Source organism: Herpailurus yagouaroundi, unplaced genomic scaffold, assembly GCF_014898765.1.
Source record: "Herpailurus yagouaroundi ecotype Mexico unplaced genomic scaffold, PumYag 162, whole genome shotgun sequence".
NCBI classification, from domain to species: domain Eukaryota; kingdom Metazoa; phylum Chordata; class Mammalia; order Carnivora; family Felidae; genus Herpailurus; species Herpailurus yagouaroundi.
This window is the reverse complement of record NW_024412403.1, coordinates 70528132-70547791: the sequence shown is the minus strand read 5'-3', so window position 1 is coordinate 70547791 and position 19660 is coordinate 70528132. Positions and strand designations below refer to the sequence as shown.

General features: G+C 40.9%; 1 protein-coding gene across 20 annotated transcripts in view; it reads right to left on the bottom strand.

Moving 5' to 3' along the window:
• The window catches only part of KALRN (kalirin RhoGEF kinase), a 673147-nt gene that overhangs the window by 397568 nt on the left and 255919 nt on the right, over positions 1-19660 (bottom strand). For all 20 annotated transcript variants that reach the window (XM_040484739.1, XM_040484740.1, XM_040484741.1 and 17 more), the window contains exon 6: positions 18469-18591. In XM_040484739.1, the coding sequence (XP_040340673.1) occupies positions 18469-18591 (123 nt within the window). The remainder of the gene's footprint in view (positions 1-18468; positions 18592-19660) is intronic.

Sequence of the window (19660 nt, the reverse complement as noted above, 5' to 3'; positions counted from 1 at the left end):
GGAATAATGTAGCTCTTCTAGATTAAGATATAGTAATTTCAGGCCACCTTTAAGATTAAGTTCAGAGGCTATAAAACTTCATGGAAACATATTTACCAGTATCTTCTCCCCCCGCCCTTTCTCACGTAGGCCTGGTTATTCAGAGTTTGGTCTGTGCATTGGCACAACCTGGGAGCTGAAGAGAAATGCAAAACCTCAAGCTCCTTCCCAACTTTCTGATTAGAATCTGCATTTCAACAAGATTGTCCCAAGTGATATGCATGTACATTAAGGTTTGAGAAGTTCTGTAGATGGGAACTCTGAGAACAAGGAGAACTGTTTCTTCTAGCACTCCTGACCCTGACAATAATACCTGAACATTTGCCAAGCACAACATTGTGCCAAGTGTGCTTAAAATGCATGATCACATCTCATCCTTACAACAGCCGTGGCAAAGATACTATTATTATCCCCCCGTTTAGAGACCCAGTGGTAAGGCTCTGAGAAATTGAAACAACTTGCCTATGATCACACAACCAAGTAGGAAACACAGAACCACAGTTAACACCTAGTGTCCATGCTCTTTATACCATGCTATTTTATTTTGCCACAGATGTGAAAGCAGTTGGGCTGGCCAAGGATGTCCCTAAAGGGAGAGGGGAGATGATGAAGAGAAATTTCTCTCAAAGATTCAAAGACTTGCACCTCAGAGAAGTAAGGGCTCCTGGAGAGAGAATTCAGTAAAAATATCTGAATGTCTGAAGTCTCCCAGCTGGGGACCTTAACTTGCCCTTAAAATTCCCAGAACAGTCCAACTCTAGAATGGGCAGGAGTCTTTTGTCCTCTCCCTCCTTGAACCAATAATCTTCACCTGCAAACCTAAGGCCAGTCACCTTGAAGAACAGGTCCCTGTCTCCACAGAACCTTGGGAGAGCCCAAGACTAAGGCAACTTTTTGCCCCTTTAATCAATATCTTGCTGTATATCTGGAGTTTAAATCTGCTGTCTTTTTTTTTTTTTTAATTTTCTTTTTTAACGCTTATTTATTTTTGAGACAGAGAGAGACAAAGCATGAACGGGGGAGGGTCAGAGAGAGGGAGACACAGAATCTGAAACAGGCTCCAGGCTCTGAGCTGTCAGCACAGAGCCCGACACGGGGCTCGAACTCACGGACCCGCGAGATCATGACCCGGGCCGAAGTCGGCCGCTTAACCGACTGAGCCACCCAGGCGCCCCAAATCTTCTGTCTTATTTAACTTTCATTCAACAATGCAAGACACCGTGCCAGCAGGAAACAAGACAAATAAAACTCCTATGCAGGTGGAACTTACATTTTGGTAGAAGAGTCAGACAAAAAATTAATAAATATTTACTGTACCTTTCTTATTTCAGCTCTGTATAAAATATAGCTGAGAAAAGTATAGTACATGATGGGGTTGAGAAACACTACTTAAAATAGACAAGTCCAGGCAGGCTGACCCTGGAAGTCAGGGATGACACCCGAGCTCATCCCTGAATTAAGTGAGAGAGTGAACATGTGGCTGTGGGAAGGAAGAAGCTCCAGGTAGAGGGGACAACAGGGGCGAAGACCACAAGGCAGGAATGGCCTTGGTAGGTTCAAGAAACGGCAAAAAGCCGAGGGTGACTAGAGCAGATGAGTAGGTGTAGAGGCTGAGATCGGAGAGGTAACTGGGGTCCAAACCATGAAAAGCCTTGTAAGCCACGGTAGGGGACTTCAGCTTTTATCCTGAGAAAGACAGGAAGACATTAAGGCATTTTTGAGTGGAAGAGTGACACAATACGACGTTATCTTACTCTTGGCAGGAACGTTCAGGCAGTTGTGTTGAGAATACACTGTAAGGGAACAAAGCTAGGAGCAGGAAGACCAGGTAGGAGCTACTATAATGGTCCGGGAAGAAGCTGATGGCAGCTTGGACCAGGGTGGTGGCTGTGGAGGTGGTGACAAGTGACCAGATTCGGGATATATTTTTGATGGTAGAGCCAAAAGGACCTACTGATGGAAATTCTTTAGCTCTTACTCATTTGTAGGCCTCTGGCTGTGTCAGGCCCTCTGACCTCCACCTTTTGTAATGCTCCCTTCCCATATGCCTACCTGGTCCTGGCCTCTCAGTTCCCAAACTCACCTGTATGTCCTCGATCAGTCTCTGTCCCTTATCTGGGACATATGCAATGGCATATGCAGCATTACTGCTGCTTATTGTTATCAATGTTTTATATTTGTGTCATGCTTTGCAGTTGAAGCCCTTTTGTGTATATTATCTCATCTGACGTGCTGGGTTTCATAGACTATTTCATGCTTTTCATTTGGCTCCAGGAGACGTCAAAGAAGAGGCATGAGTCAGCTTTGGCTGAATTTCAGGCAAATTAACTCCTTGGCAGCTGCAGATCTGTCAGAGAGCAGGCACTGGCTGCATGCGAACATGTAAGAGTGTGCGAGTAAACTGAGCCACAAGGCGCGAGGGATACACACCAAGAGGGCCTAGCAAATACCTGAGGGCAAGGAACATGCTGACAGAAGGCCCCAGAGAACAGAAAAGAGGTACGAGGGCTGTGGGCAGAGAATCAGGAGTGAGGCGGGAGAGCAAAGTCTGGGGCCTGGAGGGGGCGTATGATCAAAAGAGAAGGTTGAACCAGGCCAGTGCCAGCCACAAGTCAGATATCGGAGTGGTCAGCCAATTCCTGGGCATCAGCTCACAGCAGGCTTTCAGAAGGGACCCAGCCAGCACTGTGTATCAGGACAAGGCTGAGAAAGCCTCAGCCTCAGCCAAGGAGCTTCCCTACGTTTTTCTATTAAATCAAAGCCAATTCCCCAAACAAGCTAATTAGAGACCAGTGGGCAAAGGTAAATGGGGCACTTAGAAAGGCTGGGGTGGGGAGCAAGGAGCAGGGAATAAAGACAGATACTCCTCTCTGGATGCTTCTGACTTTGAAGGGAAATCCTCACCTCTAATTCCACAGGCTAATTACTCAGTAGCTTCAGGGTTTGACCCCAGGGCTATTATCAGTTGCTAGTTCTCTTCACCATGAGATTCTCAATCTGCTTCTCAGACTCGTACAGATTTCCCAGGCTCCACCCAGCACAGTTAAATCAGAGTCTAGGGCAGTAGGGGCCAGATGTGGTGTTTTTTCAAAGTTTCCCAGGGGGCTCCAGTGGGCAGCCGGCGTGAGGACTGCTGCCTTAGCCATGTGCACCGTTTCCCCAGGCTCCATCCAAAGCACACTCCTCTCTCCTTAGGACAAGTTTAATACTGTCAGTGGTGCCAAGAACGAGGATTCATAAATGGATACTGAGCCGATCAGAAAATAAAATCTAATCCTCCCACTAAGTTGGAAGAAAAGCGAAATTCCACCCACATGGCTGTTTGTGGAGATACAAACACTGCATTCTGTTCAGCTTGATTCGTAAGAATAGGTCTGGCTGGTGATATGTGCAATATTTTACAAGCATAGGTTTCCTTAGAAGGCCTGCCTTAGGAATCCCAGTGTTAACAGCAAACACAGGATCACATTGATTCTTGTCAGGGAGGGTCACATTTTAGTTGCTTTGTCTCCACCTTTAGGATTAGAACCTCAGAAACAAAGATGCTCAAGGGCAGGCAGAATGTGAAAGATCTTCCAGTCCAATAGTTTCTGGAATTTAGTATGTATCACCTAGGAACCTTGTAAGCAGCCCGGCTCCCAAGCCCACTCCTGATGGAAACCACTGCTCTCATTCACCTGCTTTCCAGTGGTTCTTCAGCTTCTGCTAGAGTCACGTCCTATAGAGCTTCTGCAGAAGTCAAGGCCCTGCCTTACCAGTTCTGCATCCTTGCTGCCCAATCTCTGTCCCTGGTTGGCAACAGATGCTGTGGCATGCTTTATGTCCCCATTTATCCAACAAGTAATTATTAGGCACCTTCTAGGTACCAGGCATCGTCATGGGTACAGGGGCTACAGGTGTGAGTGAAACAGACAAAGGTGCCCTTAGTAGCTGATATCCTAGTGGGCAAAATTCTCTTTGCAGTAGGGACATGAATTTGAGTATGGCTAAACTGCAAGATCAGTGAAGACTGCTTTGCGTCTTGTGAACCTCGCTGTCCTCAGGGTCTAGCAAAAAATACAGAGAATACAAACAGCCAAAGTTTGCTGAATATACCAATGAATGGATGCCAAGTGGTGCGCCCCCACCTCCTACCTCAGCCTTATAATACCACCAGGGTTGGTGTTCAAGCTCTGTCATGGTCACTCTCTTTTACTATTAATAAGGTTATATCCTGAAGCTAGTGGGAACCCACTTATGAAACACCCACATTTCAGGTGTCTTTTTCTTATTTTTTAAAACAGTTTTATTGAGATATAACTCACATACTATACAATTCACCCATTTAAAGTGTATATGTTTTGGGGCGCCTGGGTGGCTCAGTCAGTTGAGCGTCCAACCTTGGCTCAGGTCATGATCCCACATTCGTGAGTTCAAGCCCTGCATTGGGCTGTGTGCTGACAGCTCAGAGCCTGGAGCCTGCTTCAGATTCTGTGTCTCCCTCTCTCTCTGCCCCTCCCCTGATCATGCTCTGTCTCTCTCTCAGAAATAAACATTAAAAACATTTTTACAACTTATTGTAAAAAATAAAGTGTGTATGCTTCAATGGTTTTGAGTTTAATAGTATTTAGTCTACAGATATGCACAACCAGCACCACAATCAATTTTAGAACATTTTCATCATCTCAAAAAGAAACTATGTTCCCTTCAGCTATTTTCTCCCATCCCCATCTCCCATCATCCAACCCTAAGCAACAACTAATCTACTTTCTTTCTCTGTAGGTTTACCTATTCTGGACTTTTTATATAAATGGAATCATATAAATATGTGGCCTTTGGTGACTGGCTTCTTTCACTTAGTAAATTGTTTTCAAGGCTTATCCATGTTATAACATATATCAGCACTCCATTCCTTTTTATGGGCAAATAATATTCCATTATACCTATATACCATATTTCATTTATCCATTCATTGGTTGATGGAAATCTGGGTTCTTTCCACCTTTTGGTTATTATGAATAATGTTTCTATAAACATTTGTGTACAATGTATGAACATTTTGTGTGAACATATGCTTTCATTCCTCTTAGGTTTATACATAGAAGTTGAATCACTGGGACATATGGTAACTCTATGTTTAACTATTTGAAGGACTGCCAGACTATCTTCCAAAGTGGCCATATCATGTTACATTCCCTTAAGCAGTATATGTAGGTTTTGATTTCTCACTGTCCTTGCCAACATTTATTATTACCTGACTTTTTGACTATAGCCATCCTAATGAGTATAAAATGATTTCTCATTATGGTTTTGATTTGCATTTCCCTGATGGCTAGCAATGTCAAGCATCTTTTCATGTACTTATTGACCATCTATATATCTTCTTTGAAGAAATATTCTGATCCTTTGTCCAATTTTTAAAAAAGCTCTACACCAGTGAGGGACTTGAACTCATGACCCCAAGATCAATAGTCACATACTCTAATGAATGAGCCAGCCAGGTGCCCCTCCTTTGTTCATTTTTTAAATTAGGTTATTCGTTTTTTGTTATTAAGTTGTAAGAATTCCTTATATATTCTACATTCAAGTCCCTTATCAGATAAATGACTTGCAAATATTTTCTCCATTATGGGGTTATCTTTTCACTTTCTTGATTATATCTTTTTGAGAACAAAGGTTTTTGATTTTGATGAAGTCCAAATTATTTATTTTTAATTTAATGTGAGGAAAGTGTCCAACTTTATCCTTTTGCACAGGGCTATCCAGTTGTCCCAGCACCATTTGCTAAAAAGACTATTCTTTACAAACTGAATGGTCTTGGTACCGTTGTCAAAACTCAGTTGACCACAGACATATGGGTTTATTTATGAACTCTCAATTCTGTTCCATTGATCTATATGTCTGTCCCATGCTGGTACTGCACTGTCCTGATTACTACTACTTTGTGCAAAGTTCTGAAGTCAGGAGATATGAATCCTCCAACTCTTTCAAGATTGTTTGGTTATTCTGGGTCCCATGTAATTCCATGTGAATTTTAGAATCGGCTTCTACAAGCCAGCTGGGAATTGGATAAAAATGTGCTGAATCTGTAGGTTCATTGCCATCTTAACAATAAAAAGTCTGTTAATCCATGTATATGAGATGTTTTTCCGTTTATTTTGTTCTTTAGTTTCTTTTAACAATGTTTTGTAGTTTTCAGAGTACAAGTTGTGCACCTCTTTTGTTAAAAGTTTCCCAAGTATTTTGTTGTTCTTCCTGCTACTGTAAATAGAATGGTTTTCTTAATTTCATATTCAGATTATTCATTATAAGTATGTAGAAATACAAATGGTTTTTGTATATTGGTTGTAGATCCTGCAACCTTGCTGAACTAATTTACTACTTTTAATACTTTTTTGGTGGATGTCTCAGGATTTTCCATATATAGATCATATTATCTACAGGCACCAGGGTGGCTGTCAGCTGAGCAACGGACTCTTGACTTTGACTCAGGTCATGATCTCATGGATTGTAAAATCGAGCCCTGCATTGGGCTCCACCCTAAGAGTATGGAGCCTGCTTGGGATTCTCTTTCCCCTGTACCCCCTGTCCCCTCTCCTGCTAGCATATGTGCACTCTCTCTCTCTCAAAATAAATAGTAAAATATTTTAAAAAGATCATGTTATCTGAGAATAGAGATAGTTTTAGTTCTTCCTTTCCAATGTGGATGCCTTTTCTTTTTCCTCAATAATTACCCTGGCTAGAACTTCCAATATTGAATAGAAAGTGGCAAGACCAAACATCCTTGTCTTGTTCCCAATCTTAGGTGGAAAGTGTCCAGTCTTTAATCAGTAAGTATGATATTAGCTGTGGGTTTTTCATAGGTGCTCTTCATCGGGTTGAGAAAGTTTTCTTATATTCCTAGTTAGTTGAATGTTTTTATTATGAAAAGATGTTGCATTTTGTCAAGTGCTTTTTCTAAGTCTACTGAGAGTATCGTGTAGTTTTTGTTTTTTATTCTACTGATGTTAAACTAACCTCACAATCCTGGAATAATTCCTAATTGGTGATGACATATAATTCTTTCTATATGTTGCTGTATTTAGTTTGCCGGTATTTTGGTGAAAATTTTTGCATCCATATTCATAAGCAATATTGGTCTGTAGCTTTCTTGAGTGAGGTCTTTGGTTTTGGCATCAAGGTATTACTAGAATAATAGAATGAACTGGAAAGTGTTTTCTTCTATTTTTTGGAAAAGCTTCTGAAAAATTGGTATTAATTTTTCTTTAAATGTTTCACAGAATTCAGCAGTGAAGGCATCTGGGCCTGGGCTTTTGTACATTTCATCTAAGTTTCTATTTATTGGCATACAATTATTTGTAATATTCCTTTATAATCCTTTTTATTTCTGTAAGGTTGGTAGTAATGTCTCCTTTTCCACTTCAGATCTAGTAATTCTGTTTTTCTTGGCCTAGAATCTAGCTAAAGTTTTGTTAATTTTGTTGACCTTTTCAAAGAACCAGCTTTTGGTTTCACTGATTTTTCTATGTTGTTTTCTATTCTCTAATTCATTAATTTCAACTCTAATTTTATTATTTCCTTATTCCTGCTTGCTTTAGGTTTACTTTGTTCTTTTTCCAGTGCCTTAAGGTGGAAGGTTAGATTATTAATTTGAGAATTTTTTTAACACAGGTATTTACATCTCTAAATTTATCTCTAAGCACTGTTAGTTGCATCCTGTAAGTTTTAATAAGTTATGTCTCACTTTCATTCATTTCAAGTATTTTCCAATTTCTTTTTTATTTCTTCTTAGACCCATTGTATATTTAGGAATATGTTATTTAATTTCCACATGTTTGCAAAATTTCCCAAATTTCTTTCTGTTTTTGATTTAGAATTTTATTCCATTGTGGCCAGAGAACGTTGTATTATTTTTATCCTTTTTATTTCTTGAGGTTTGTTTTATGACCTAGCATATGATCTATCCTGGATAATTTTCATGTACCCTTGAAAAGAATGTGTGGTCTGCTGTTGTTGGATAGAGTATGCTATGATGTCTGTTAGGTCAATTGGTTTATAGCCTCTATTTCCTTGTTCAAGTTTTCTATTTTCTTGCTGATCGTCTGCTTAGTTGCTCTGTCCATTATTAAAAGTGAGAGTGTTGAAGTCTCCAGCTATTATTGTTGAACTGTGTTCTCCCTTCATTTCTGTCAGTTTTGTTTCATGTATTTTGATGCTGTATTGCTAGGTACATATATGTTCAGATAAGTGTTATACCTTCTTGATGGAGTAACCCTTTTATCATTACAAAATGTCCCTCTGTATCTCTAGTAACACTTTTTTGTTTGCTTGTTTCAAAGTCTATTTAAAAGTCTGTTATTACTGGAACCATTCTGGCTTTCTCGTGGTTGTTGTTTGCATAATATATCCTTTTCCACCCTTTTACTTTCAATGCATTATAATTTTTGAATCTGAAGTGTGTCTCCTATAGACAATCTGTAGTTGGATCTTGTACTTTTTTAAAAATTCAGTCAGACAATCTCTACGTTTGATTAGAGTGGTTACCCTTTTCACATTTAATGTCATTATTGATATAGGTGGATTTATATCTGCCATTTTACTTTTAATCTATGTCACACTTTTTATACCTTTATTTTTCCTGTACTGCTTTCTTTTGCATTAGGTAATCATTTTATAATGTAGCATTTTAATATTTTTACTGATTTTTTTCACTATATTCTCTGAGTTATTTTTTTAGCCACTGTTCTAGAGCTTACCATATATATCTTCCATTATCAGAATCAGCTTCAGATGTATACTGACTTAATTCCAGTGAGATATAAAAATATTATTCCTATATTGTTTTATTCCCTTCCTTCTTTTTTTGTGCTATTACTACTATATACATTACATCTATAAATGCTATAAATTTAAGGTTAGTTTGTTATAGTGTCAATTTTTATATATGTCTTTTTTTAAAATATATTTTTTAGTGTTTATTTTTCAGAGAGACAGAGAGACAGAGTACAAGCAGGGGAGGGGCAGAGAGAGAGGGAGACACAGAATATGAAGCAGGCTCCAGGCTCTGAGCTATCAGCACCGAGCCCAATGCAGGGCTCAAACCCATGAACTGTGAGATCATGACCTGAGCCAAAGGTGGACGCTTAACCTACTAAGCCACCCAGGCACCCCTTTATATATGTCTTTTAAAGAAACAGAAACAAAAAAAGAAAATAAGTATATATTTATAGCTTTTGTTATATTAACTTCCTTATTTATCATTTCTGCGTCTTTTCATTTGCATCTGTGGATTCAAGTTACCATATGAAGTAATTTCCTTAGTCCAATACAGCTTTGTTCTCATTCAGCAACTTGTGCTGTTACTGGAAAATATATTTCTATATGTTACAGGCCCAATAGCACATTTTATAATTATTATGTTATACAATTAATTTGTAAATCAATTAAGAGAAAAAGAAGGCATGTGCATTTATGTTGTCTTTTATAATTACATAATTACCTTTACTGGTACTTTTTGTCTTTTTGTGTGGATTCAAATTACTGTTTAGGGTCTTCTTTTACTATTTATCATAAAGTTTGTTTGCTGACAACAAATTTTCTCAATCTTTGTTTATCTAGGAATATCTTTATTTCACCTTCATTTATGAAAACTTTGCTGGATATAGGATTCTTGGTTGACAGTGTTTTCCTTTGAGCACTTAATATATTCTCTCACTTCCTTCTGGCTTCCATTGTTTCTGATGAGAAATCAGCTATTAATCTTATTTGTGTTCCCTTGTAACAGTTACTTTTTTCATGCTGCTTTCAAGATTTTCTCTTTGTCTTTGCTTTCAGTATTTTTACTATGGTGTACCTGTTTGTAGATGTCTTTGCAGTTATCTTACTTACAGCTTCGTAAACTTCCTTGGCTGTGTAATATTTTTCAGTGAATTTGGGAAGATTTCGCCATTATTTCTTCTAATATTTTTTTCTGTGCCTTTCTTTCTCTCCTCTTCTTTTAGTACTCCCATTATGCATATGTTGGTGTGCTTAATGGTAGCCCATATTTTTCTGAGGCTCTGTGTTTTTTCTATCTATTCTTCAGATTGTATAATTTATACTGATCTATTTGATCTATTTTAAAGGTCGCTAATTCTTTCTTCTGACAGTTCAAACCTACTGTTGAGCTTCTCTAGTGAATTTTTCATTTCAGTAATTGTATTTTTCAAATCCAGAATTTCCTTTTGGTTCATTTTTATAATTTCCATCTCTTTAGTGATATACTCTGTTTATGGAGACATTATCATCAAAACTTCCTTTACTTCTTTAATCATTGTTTCCTTTAGTTTTATTTTTTTTTTAATTTTTTTAAACGTTTTTATTTATTTTTGAGACAGAGAGAGACAGAGCATGAACGGGGGAGGGTCAGAGAGAGAGGGAGACACAGAATCGGAAGCAGGCTCCAGGCTCTGAGCCATCAGCCCAGAGCCCGACGTGGGGCTCGAACTCACAGACCGCGAGATCATGACCTGAGCTGAAGTCGGACGCTTAACCGACTGAGCCACCCAGGCGCCCCTAGTTTCATTTTTTTAAAATAAAAAGTTATGGGGCGCCTGGGTGGCTCACTCGGTTGAGTATCCGACTTCAGCTCAGGTCATGAATTTATGGCTTGTGGGTTCAAGCCCTGCGTCATGCTCTGTGCTGACAGCTCAGATTCTGTGTCTCCCTCTCTCTCTGTACCTCCCCGATCATGCTCTGTTTGTCTCTCTCTCTCTCTGTCTCAAAAATAAATGAACATTAAAAAATAAAATAAATTTAAAAAACATAGTTATAATGGACAGTTTGAAATTTTTATCAAATCTGACATCTGCTCATTCTCATAGGCAGTTTCTGTTGCCTGCTATTTCCAATGTATGCTTTTTATCTATTTTTTCCTTTTTTCCTGGCCATATTTTTCTGTTCCTTTGTGTGTCTTAATTTTTTTTTGGAAACTGGACATTTTAGATAATATATTATAGCAACTCAGGGTTCCAGTCCCCCACTCCTGGGGCTTGTTATTGTTATTTGCTTGCTTACTTGTTTTGTGACTGGCTGGACTATTTTAGTGAAGACTATTTCCACCTCAGCTCCCATAGTGAGTGACCTCTGATGTTGTTCCCTAGGTGGTGCAGCCTTGTGTATTCCCATGGACATCCTGGGATGACAGTGGTCTTAGTAGTACTCTCTTAAATTTTCTCTTGCTCTGACCACATGTTGCTATGAAATTCCACTAATTTCCAGGTGATTATTCTCTTATTTTCAACAACGTCCTGGGGGCATAAAAATGCTCCACAGACTTATCCAACCAAATTTAGTCTACTTTGAAGGGATAGTCTGTGAGGTCAGTGTTTGAGATCTGTTCTGGCTCCAGGAAGTCTCATTCCCCAGTTCTCTCCAGCACACTAGCCTGCTTACTGTTTATCCCATATCTCCAATGACTCTACCAATCTCCCAATTGCTTTCCACCAGAATCTCCCTAAGGGTATTTTTGAGACTGCTGTTGGCTTAAACTTCTCCACTCTGTTGCAAATGAGGTCAGTTCCTTTGGGAAAAGACTTAAAGCTCTTAGTTTTAGTTTGTTTCTACTCCCAGGCAAAATCTCTGAGCCATGGCTCTGTAGCTGGGGTTAGGGATAAAAGTGTAGTTCCTGACTGACACCCTACTTTAGTAGCTGAACACTCAGTGAATGGGATGAGTAGCCTCAGGCCTCCGTTTGCCTTTCCCAGCCTGGAATCTCTGTCTTACAAGCTGGGGCAAGGGAGACTGGAGCCCGAGAATTCTCAGCAGTGTTGCACCTATGGCAGAACCTCTGTTCCCTGAGTAGGAGCTAGGCAGAAGAAGGAGTCCTCCTTGCTTGGCCACTTTCACTGGAATTTGGCTTCAGCAACAGGTAACTTTAAATAGGATAAGAAATGTCCTATAATGACAGTCTTCAACTGGGAGCCAGGGGCCCTGTGTTCTTGGTTGTACCAGTTTGGAGGGCAATTTCATCTTATTGAACTGGGAGGGGAAAGGGAGAGAGTGGATCTTGGTTCAGATACCATAGGTTCAACGTTCTTATTGAGTTTTAGTAGTTTTCTTGAATATGCATCTCTTCATTTGTTGAATGCACTCAGGACCATTTCCAGAGACTTAAAATGGTTCTTTTAAAATAATTTCACCACTTGGGGCGCCTGGGTGTCTCAGTTGGTTAGGCAGCCGACTTCGGCTCAGGTCATGATCTCGCGGTCCGTGAGTTCGAGCCCCGCGTCAGGCTCTGTGCTGACAGCTCAGAGCCTGGAGCCTGTTTCAGATTCTGTGTCTCCTTCTTTCTGACCCTCCCCCATTCATGCTCTGTCTCTCTCTGCCTCAAAAATAAATAAACGTTTAAACAAATTTTAAAATAAAATAAAATAAAATAAAATAAAATAAAATAAAATAAAATAAAATAAAATAATTTTCACCAGTTTCACTGAAGACTGGATCTGTGGAGTTTCTCATGCTGTTATGCTGGAAGTGCACTATCTTTCAGAATTTGCAGTGCTTTATTTTATTTATTTATTTATTTTTTTAATTTTTTTTTTTTCAACGTTTATTTATTTTTGGGACAGAGAGAGACAGAGCATGAACGGGGAAGGGGCAGAGAGAGAGGGAGACACAGAATCGGAAACAGGCTCCAGGCTCTGAGCCATCAGCCCAGACAGAGCCTGACGTGGGGCTCGAACTCACGGACCGCGAGATCGTGACCTGGCTGAAGTCGGACGCTTAACCGACTGCGCCACCCAGGCGCCCCTGCAGTGCTTTATTTTAGAGGGTGACTATTTCATATATATAGATTCCACAGAACAACAGTTCTCTAGCTTTAATGTGCATATAAATCACGCGGGGAATCTTGTTAAAAATGCAGGTTCCTGGGGCCCCATCCTCCAGAGATTATTTTCTTTGACTAGGGTGCAAGCCAAAAGAAACTGAGTTTTTAGCAAGCTTACTATGTGAATCTTTGAAAAAAAAAATGTACTACAAAGACTAATACAGGGGCGCCTGGGTGGCTCAGTCGGTTGAGCGTCCAACTTCAGCTCAGGTCATGATCTCACAGTCTGTGAGTTCAAGCCCCGTGTCAGGCTCTGTGCTGACAGCTCAGAGCCTGGACCCTGCTTCGGATTCTGTGTCTCCCTCTCTCTCTGCCCCTCCCCTGCTCATGCTCTGTCTCTCTCTGTCTCAAAAATAAATAAAAATATTTAAAAAAAAAAAAAGACTAATGCATAACAGATAAGATTTATCTCTTCCTCCTCCTCCTCTTCATCTTTTTCTTCTTCTTTAAGCAAGTTCTTTATCTACCAAGGGGCTTTGCAGCTATGGTAGGATCAAACACTGGCTACTTAAACATCACAACAGAGTGTGTGCGTGTGTGTGTGTGTGTGTGTGTGTGTGTGTGTGTGTGTGTGTGTATTTACACTGAAATCTAGAAATACTGTCATTATAGGAAGTGCTCCCTATTTGGGGTTGGGGACTTGCTGCAGCATCATGGCTTGGGGATGCCAAGCATCAAAGATGACAGATAATCCCAGAACAAGGCTTTTCAAATTGGGGGCAGGAGACCCACTTCAGAATCTTTATTTCTTTTGCACCAGGTTTGACTTTTCCTTGGTGCTACCATTTGTAATTTCTCCTCAAAACAAAGAGAAAGAACACCAAGGCTTGGCTACAATTGGTCTGATTTACACACAGTCAAATGGGAATATGTGCCTCTGGTGAACAAATTAATAGCATTAAAGCAGCTATCAAACATGCTCTAGCAAAAAGGATTCCTACCACCCAGCTGCACATGGTTATCATTAATGTGAATCCTCACAGTCATAATAATAGAAAATGAACATCATTCCATTTTTTAAAACTCTAGACAGAAACCATTAGCAATTTACTTTTTCCCAAAGAACCTGCTAATTAAAATTGTAAATAAGGCTGCATTATGTTTGGATTTACTCCTGTTAGTGTTTTTCATGAAGAAATAGAACATGGATGACTATGGAATTGTTCTATTCCATATTACAGCTCAACCCTACTTCCATCTGTCCACATTCCCATCAGAGGAAAAGCCCACACTCAGAGGAAAGAGAATTTGTGAGAAAGGCTCCCACAGCAGCAGGCAAAATTAAGCAAGAAGAGTGCCCCCGAGAGCTTAAGAAACCTGGCTTTCTGAGGCACTGTAAGAAACCAGAGAATATCTTCTTACTAGGTTATGTAGGTGGGATATTTTTATTATTATTATTATCATTGTTATTTTGAAATTCAAAAAAACTAGGATTCCCCAGTGGGAACTGTAAAAGAACATGTTGTGGCAAAAATTCAAATATCGACCAATTTTAATCTTTTTTCTTTCAGAGTTGCTCATGTACCTTATGCAGTAGGGTATCACTCCCACACTCTTGGTGTGTTAATAATTCATGGCCTTTATTGGTACCAATTCATTGACAGAACTTGGGAAATTTCTGGCTTTTCTTCCATGATTTAATGATATGTAGTTACTTCTCAGTAGTAGTCATCTCAGCTGGAGTTGGGTCTTTAGCCAGTATATAAAATTAGACACAAACAAAACTTAAAAAACAGATAAAGTTGATTACTTTTGTTTATAAAACAACATACTTGGGGCTTCTGTAATTGTAAGTTCTTCGATCCATTGTAGAACTAATTCACAGAACATTAATTACCATCAGTAAAAAAAAAAAAAAAAATGAGCTTTAAGTCGGGGTTGATTGTCAATTTAAAAATGTACATGAGGGGCGCCTGGGTGGCTCAGTCAGTTAAACATCCGACTTTGGTTCAGGTCATGACCTCATGGTTTGTGGGCAAGCCCCACGTCGGGCTCTGTGCTGACAGCTCAGAGTCTGGAGCCTCCTTCAGATTCTGTGTCTCCTTCTCTCTCTGCCCCTCCCCAACTTGTGCTCTGTCTCTCTATGTCTCTCAAAAAATAAATAAATGTAAAAAAATTTTGTTTAAATGTACATGACTCCCCCATTTAAATAGAGATCCTTTTATTACACTCTATCATAGCATAACTACTCTTCAAATCTAAGACTTACTAGTTTACAATTATATATTTATTGGTGAGATTATTTATTAAACATTTGTCTCTACACTGGAACCTCCATGGAACAGACCATCTCTCTTTCGTTCACTATTATCTGCACAATATCCAGCACAGTATCTGATTCTTAATTATTTGTGGAATGAATGAATGAATGAGGAAGTCATGATGTTAAGATCTTAAACTGGGAAGGTTGACTGAAAAGTTTTAGGATACTCTTGAATCCCCTAAAATTATCTTTTAAAAATGTGTTCATATACACATTACTCTGGGGAAAGGACCCACAACCCTTATTAGATTTCAAGGGGGTCTGTGACTTTCCCGAAAGGTATGGAATCACTGACCTATTTCAGCAGTAAAAGAGGATTCGATACCAAAGAACTTACCTATAACCTGAATCAAAGTATGCTATATGTACCTTTACATGGACAGATTTGTGGGCATATGTATAGGTGGGTGTATAATTTCCAAGAACAGTAACAGAAATGCCTCAGTAAATTTACAGAACAATCCACATTCACACCTCCCCTGAGTAGCTGATCATTCTATGGTCACTGGGCTCCAGGAGTGGCTGCTTGCATTCATCTGTTTCTTGGCAGCAACATCCATCACTCAGGCCAGAGAAAAGGAGTCTATAATTCTCTCCTTTCACCTGTTTGGGATGCTGACATCCCTCTTTGCGGGAGTTGTTTTTAATAACAAACCTGTAAACCTACTGGTTAACAAAGGCACAAAGCCACATTTATAAAGCACTGGTGCCCGGGCAGTTTGATCAAACAACCCTGGGATTTCCCTTCCCTTGCCCTACAGCCAGAGAGGAAAGCCAACCTAATCAGTCCAAGGAGGCCTCTGAGTGTGGCATGCCTTCACAGCCAGCCGTTGGAGACTATGAGATGGGCTGAGCATGCTAATTGGCTGTTGTATATTAAATCTCTTCTCTCTCTCCCAGCTCCACAAGAGGCTTCCCTTCAGTAAATTTCCTCCCTTGTTTTTGTCCTGAAAATGGAGACTTCCAAAGTAAATTTGTCATGAGAAAGGTTTCTGTTGTGCCATTAACTCTCAGTGATCCATATTAACAGAGAAGAGCAGTGGTGCAGATAATTCAAAGCCAAAGGCTCTATTTAGCTTTGTAGTTCATTGTTTTGAGGGGCTTGGTAGCAGAGTTACCTCCCTAATTATGTTTGTCTTTGCTTCTTATTAAAATGAGTTTGTCTGCCTCAGGGCCAAGCAGTTGGGTGACATGAAGATTCTGGCACAGAATTTGTAAAATTCACCAGGGGACGTCCACAAGGCACCCAGATAATCAAACTTGACTAGATTTGAGTTCACATTCTTAATCACCTGTGATCAATTGCTTTGCTCCTCTGTGACTAAAGTGAGCCAGGGATGAGACATAATTATAGGAGACTAGTTAGAAGGAAATGAGTCTTTACATTTAGATGAAGACACAAGTCTATTGTAGGCAAAACTGATAACAAAATCAGTGTTGATGTTTTCCTTGCCTGGTCCTACAACCTCCTATTCTGTAGCCACAGTTCTCTTGCTATGCTAATTTCATGACGATCATCTCTGACTTATACCTTGCTATGGTTCCCTGTGTTAGTCATTAGGGCTATTCACAAATACCCCGCTCTCTTCTCCCGAACACATGGTAGGACATACATCTCCACTCAGCAGGTTAGATGTGGCCGTATGCCTGATGTCAGCTAATGAGATGTGATTAAAAGTGGCATGTGACACTTCTAGGCAGAAGGCTTCAGAGCCAGCAAGTGCGGGGCAACCAGCAGCATGTGAGACGGCGGCTGCTCTGCCAGCCTGAGTCCCCAGTGACCTTGATGAGCAGAACTCCTACCGGCCAGTGATGGGCATATGGTAGGACCAAGAAATAAATCCCTATTGTTTTAAACCACTGAGATATTAGAGTTCTTGTTAACTCAGCATATCTCTATCACTGCATATATCAAGCTACATCATGATTGGGTTATTTCCCCAACTAGACACTGAACAACTTAAGGCCAAAATGGTTTCTTCTTCAGGACATGAAATTTAGTACGTAGCATATTTAAAACAACCTGGTAGAAAATGAAACTCCCTTCCTTCCTGGCCTCTGTGATCCTCCATGTTTTATGTTTTCCTAACACTTGCCCCCCCCCCCCTCCCAGCACCACTGGCTGAAATAAGAAGGTGTCTTTGGTGTTCAGATATATGGTGGGGTTGGTGTTTGTGTGTGTGTGTGGCGGGTGTGTGTGTGTGTGTGTGTGTGTGTGTGTGTGGCAGTGGAGCTATTCTTTTTGACCAGGAGCACAAGTAGGAAGAGCTGGCAGAAGAACAGAGGGAGGTAAGTCAGAGAAAAATTAGGCTACAGGCATTTTGAGTAAAGTAGGTTCAAAGGGCAGACAAGATTTTGAAATAAAGTCTTGGGGCAACCACACAGAAAAAACAGTATCCCAAAGTGTTAGGTTTACAAAGGATCATAGGTTTTATCTGGACTAGACCTCTACATCATCATCATCATCATCATCATCATCATAACACCAATATTAACTGATAACTTACTATGAACCAGGCGCAACTCTAAGCGCTTTACAATTAACTAATTGTACCCTCACAACAACCTTATAAGGTAGTTATTACTGTCATTTTACAAATGAAGAAACTGAAGCCCAGAGAAATAAATTCCATATGGCCACACAGCTAGCAAATATCTCTCTGTGAATTCAGCATCTGCTTGAACACTCTTCAACCTGGGGAGTTTGCTAGCTCCCAGGGCCTCCCACCCGCCTGAGCCACATCCTGCCTCCCCTTCCAACTGCACTCCCCCACAGTTCTGCCTTCTAGACCAACACAAAGCAATTCTACCCTCCTTTCTCCAAGGTAAACCTTCATATATCTGAAGGCAGCAATTATGTATCCCTTAAGGCTGCCCTTCTCCAGTCTAAACAGCCCCAATTCACTCAACTGTTTCCAATGAGCCTGCGGTCCCACACCATCCCAGTTCAGTCACTCACATATGCTAAGGACCCAAAAATGTTGGTTAAATCAGCAGAGTGGAACTGGTGACTTTCCCTTATAGTCCTGTGCCGAGCAAATGCCTTCTACAATCCCAGCACCTTTCTTTCACCAAGTAAAACAGAGTCCAGAGGCAGAAATGGAGCCATAATCTGCAATAGGAACAGCAGGCTGGCCATGTGTCCTGCACACGTCCCCACGGAATGCTACAGAATCCGCATGTTTAGAGTTCCTCCTTTTCACTCAGGTCTCAAGTCTATTTCCACCCCTCCCTCCTTCTTCTCCTCCCCCCCCCCAGGTCCTCCCACCCCCACTGCCCAGCCCCCAGAGGCAGTACAGAAAGCAGGCCCTCTACTCACCATGGAGTTCATGGCAAAGTGATTGTGCTGTGTCTGCAGGTCTAGAGCATGCTGGTAGCTCACGCCGATCTCCGTATGGCTCTGGAGGAATAATTCCTTGTTGTGGCTTATCCAGTCGAACATCTAGAGGTGACAAGAAGGTACAGAGTAGTCAGAAGGGTCATGGGTCCAACAGTGCAAAACTTTGAGCTACTGGAGAAAAAAAAAAAGAGTCCTCCTGCCGGAGCCCAGTGAGAACCAGTCATCATTCTCAGAGTGGGGGTGGCCCACAGCCTGGTCTCCCAGGAAAGCCCTCACTTTTAGCATAAGGATGCATCAGCCTCTGTGCTACTCTATGGAGCCTAGGGGAAGAAGAGAAAAGGAATGAGAGAATCAGGGAGATGGGGGGAAAAAGCTATTGTTATTACCCCTATCTACTACTCCTTTGGAAAAACATTTACAAAGCCTCAAAAGGACACCATGCTCGTTTTAGGGACAGGCGCTGAGGGCACAACATGGAGGCTTAATCCACTCCCTACTGCACTAGCAGAAGAGAAGCAACAGGGCACCCTAACATGCCACTGATCCATATCATGTCACCCAACCACACACATTGTTGAAGTGACTCTGGACTAAACCACCTTTTCTCATGACTCCACAGCCCCCCAATTCCAAGGTTTCTGCTATAACCTATCAGGAACCAGAAGAGGAGGGATTTGGGGGGCAGGGTGAGCACTGCCTGGCGCAGTGGGCACTGAGCCATTTTCCTCCCCTTAGCTCTCTACCCTGGTTTTTGTTTCGGCTTCCACCTCTCTCCCAGGCAGCACACACACATTAAGGGGAGCTGACCAGAACCCCAGTTCCAAGGGAGGGATCACTCTAAAGGTTATCCATCCTCAGGACACCACATCTAAGCCAGTCAGTGTAGGACATTTCCCAGCCAAAGGGATTGTCTCAGAAAAGGAATGTTATCCAATTCAGTAGAATAAGACACTGGTCTGGGAAAATAGAACCTAGTTCTTCAGATATAATTTCCGGTCCTCTGATACTGTCATTGTGACCCTGAGCCTCAAATTGTTACAGCCATTCTGCTGGCAGCCTAAGGGTGAAGCTGATGAGCAGAGAAAGGGTATAGCCAAAACACTGACAGGAGGCAGGCAGATCCCTGATTGAGCTTTGCCTGATCTCTGGCTTGTTTCTGGACTTCCCTAGT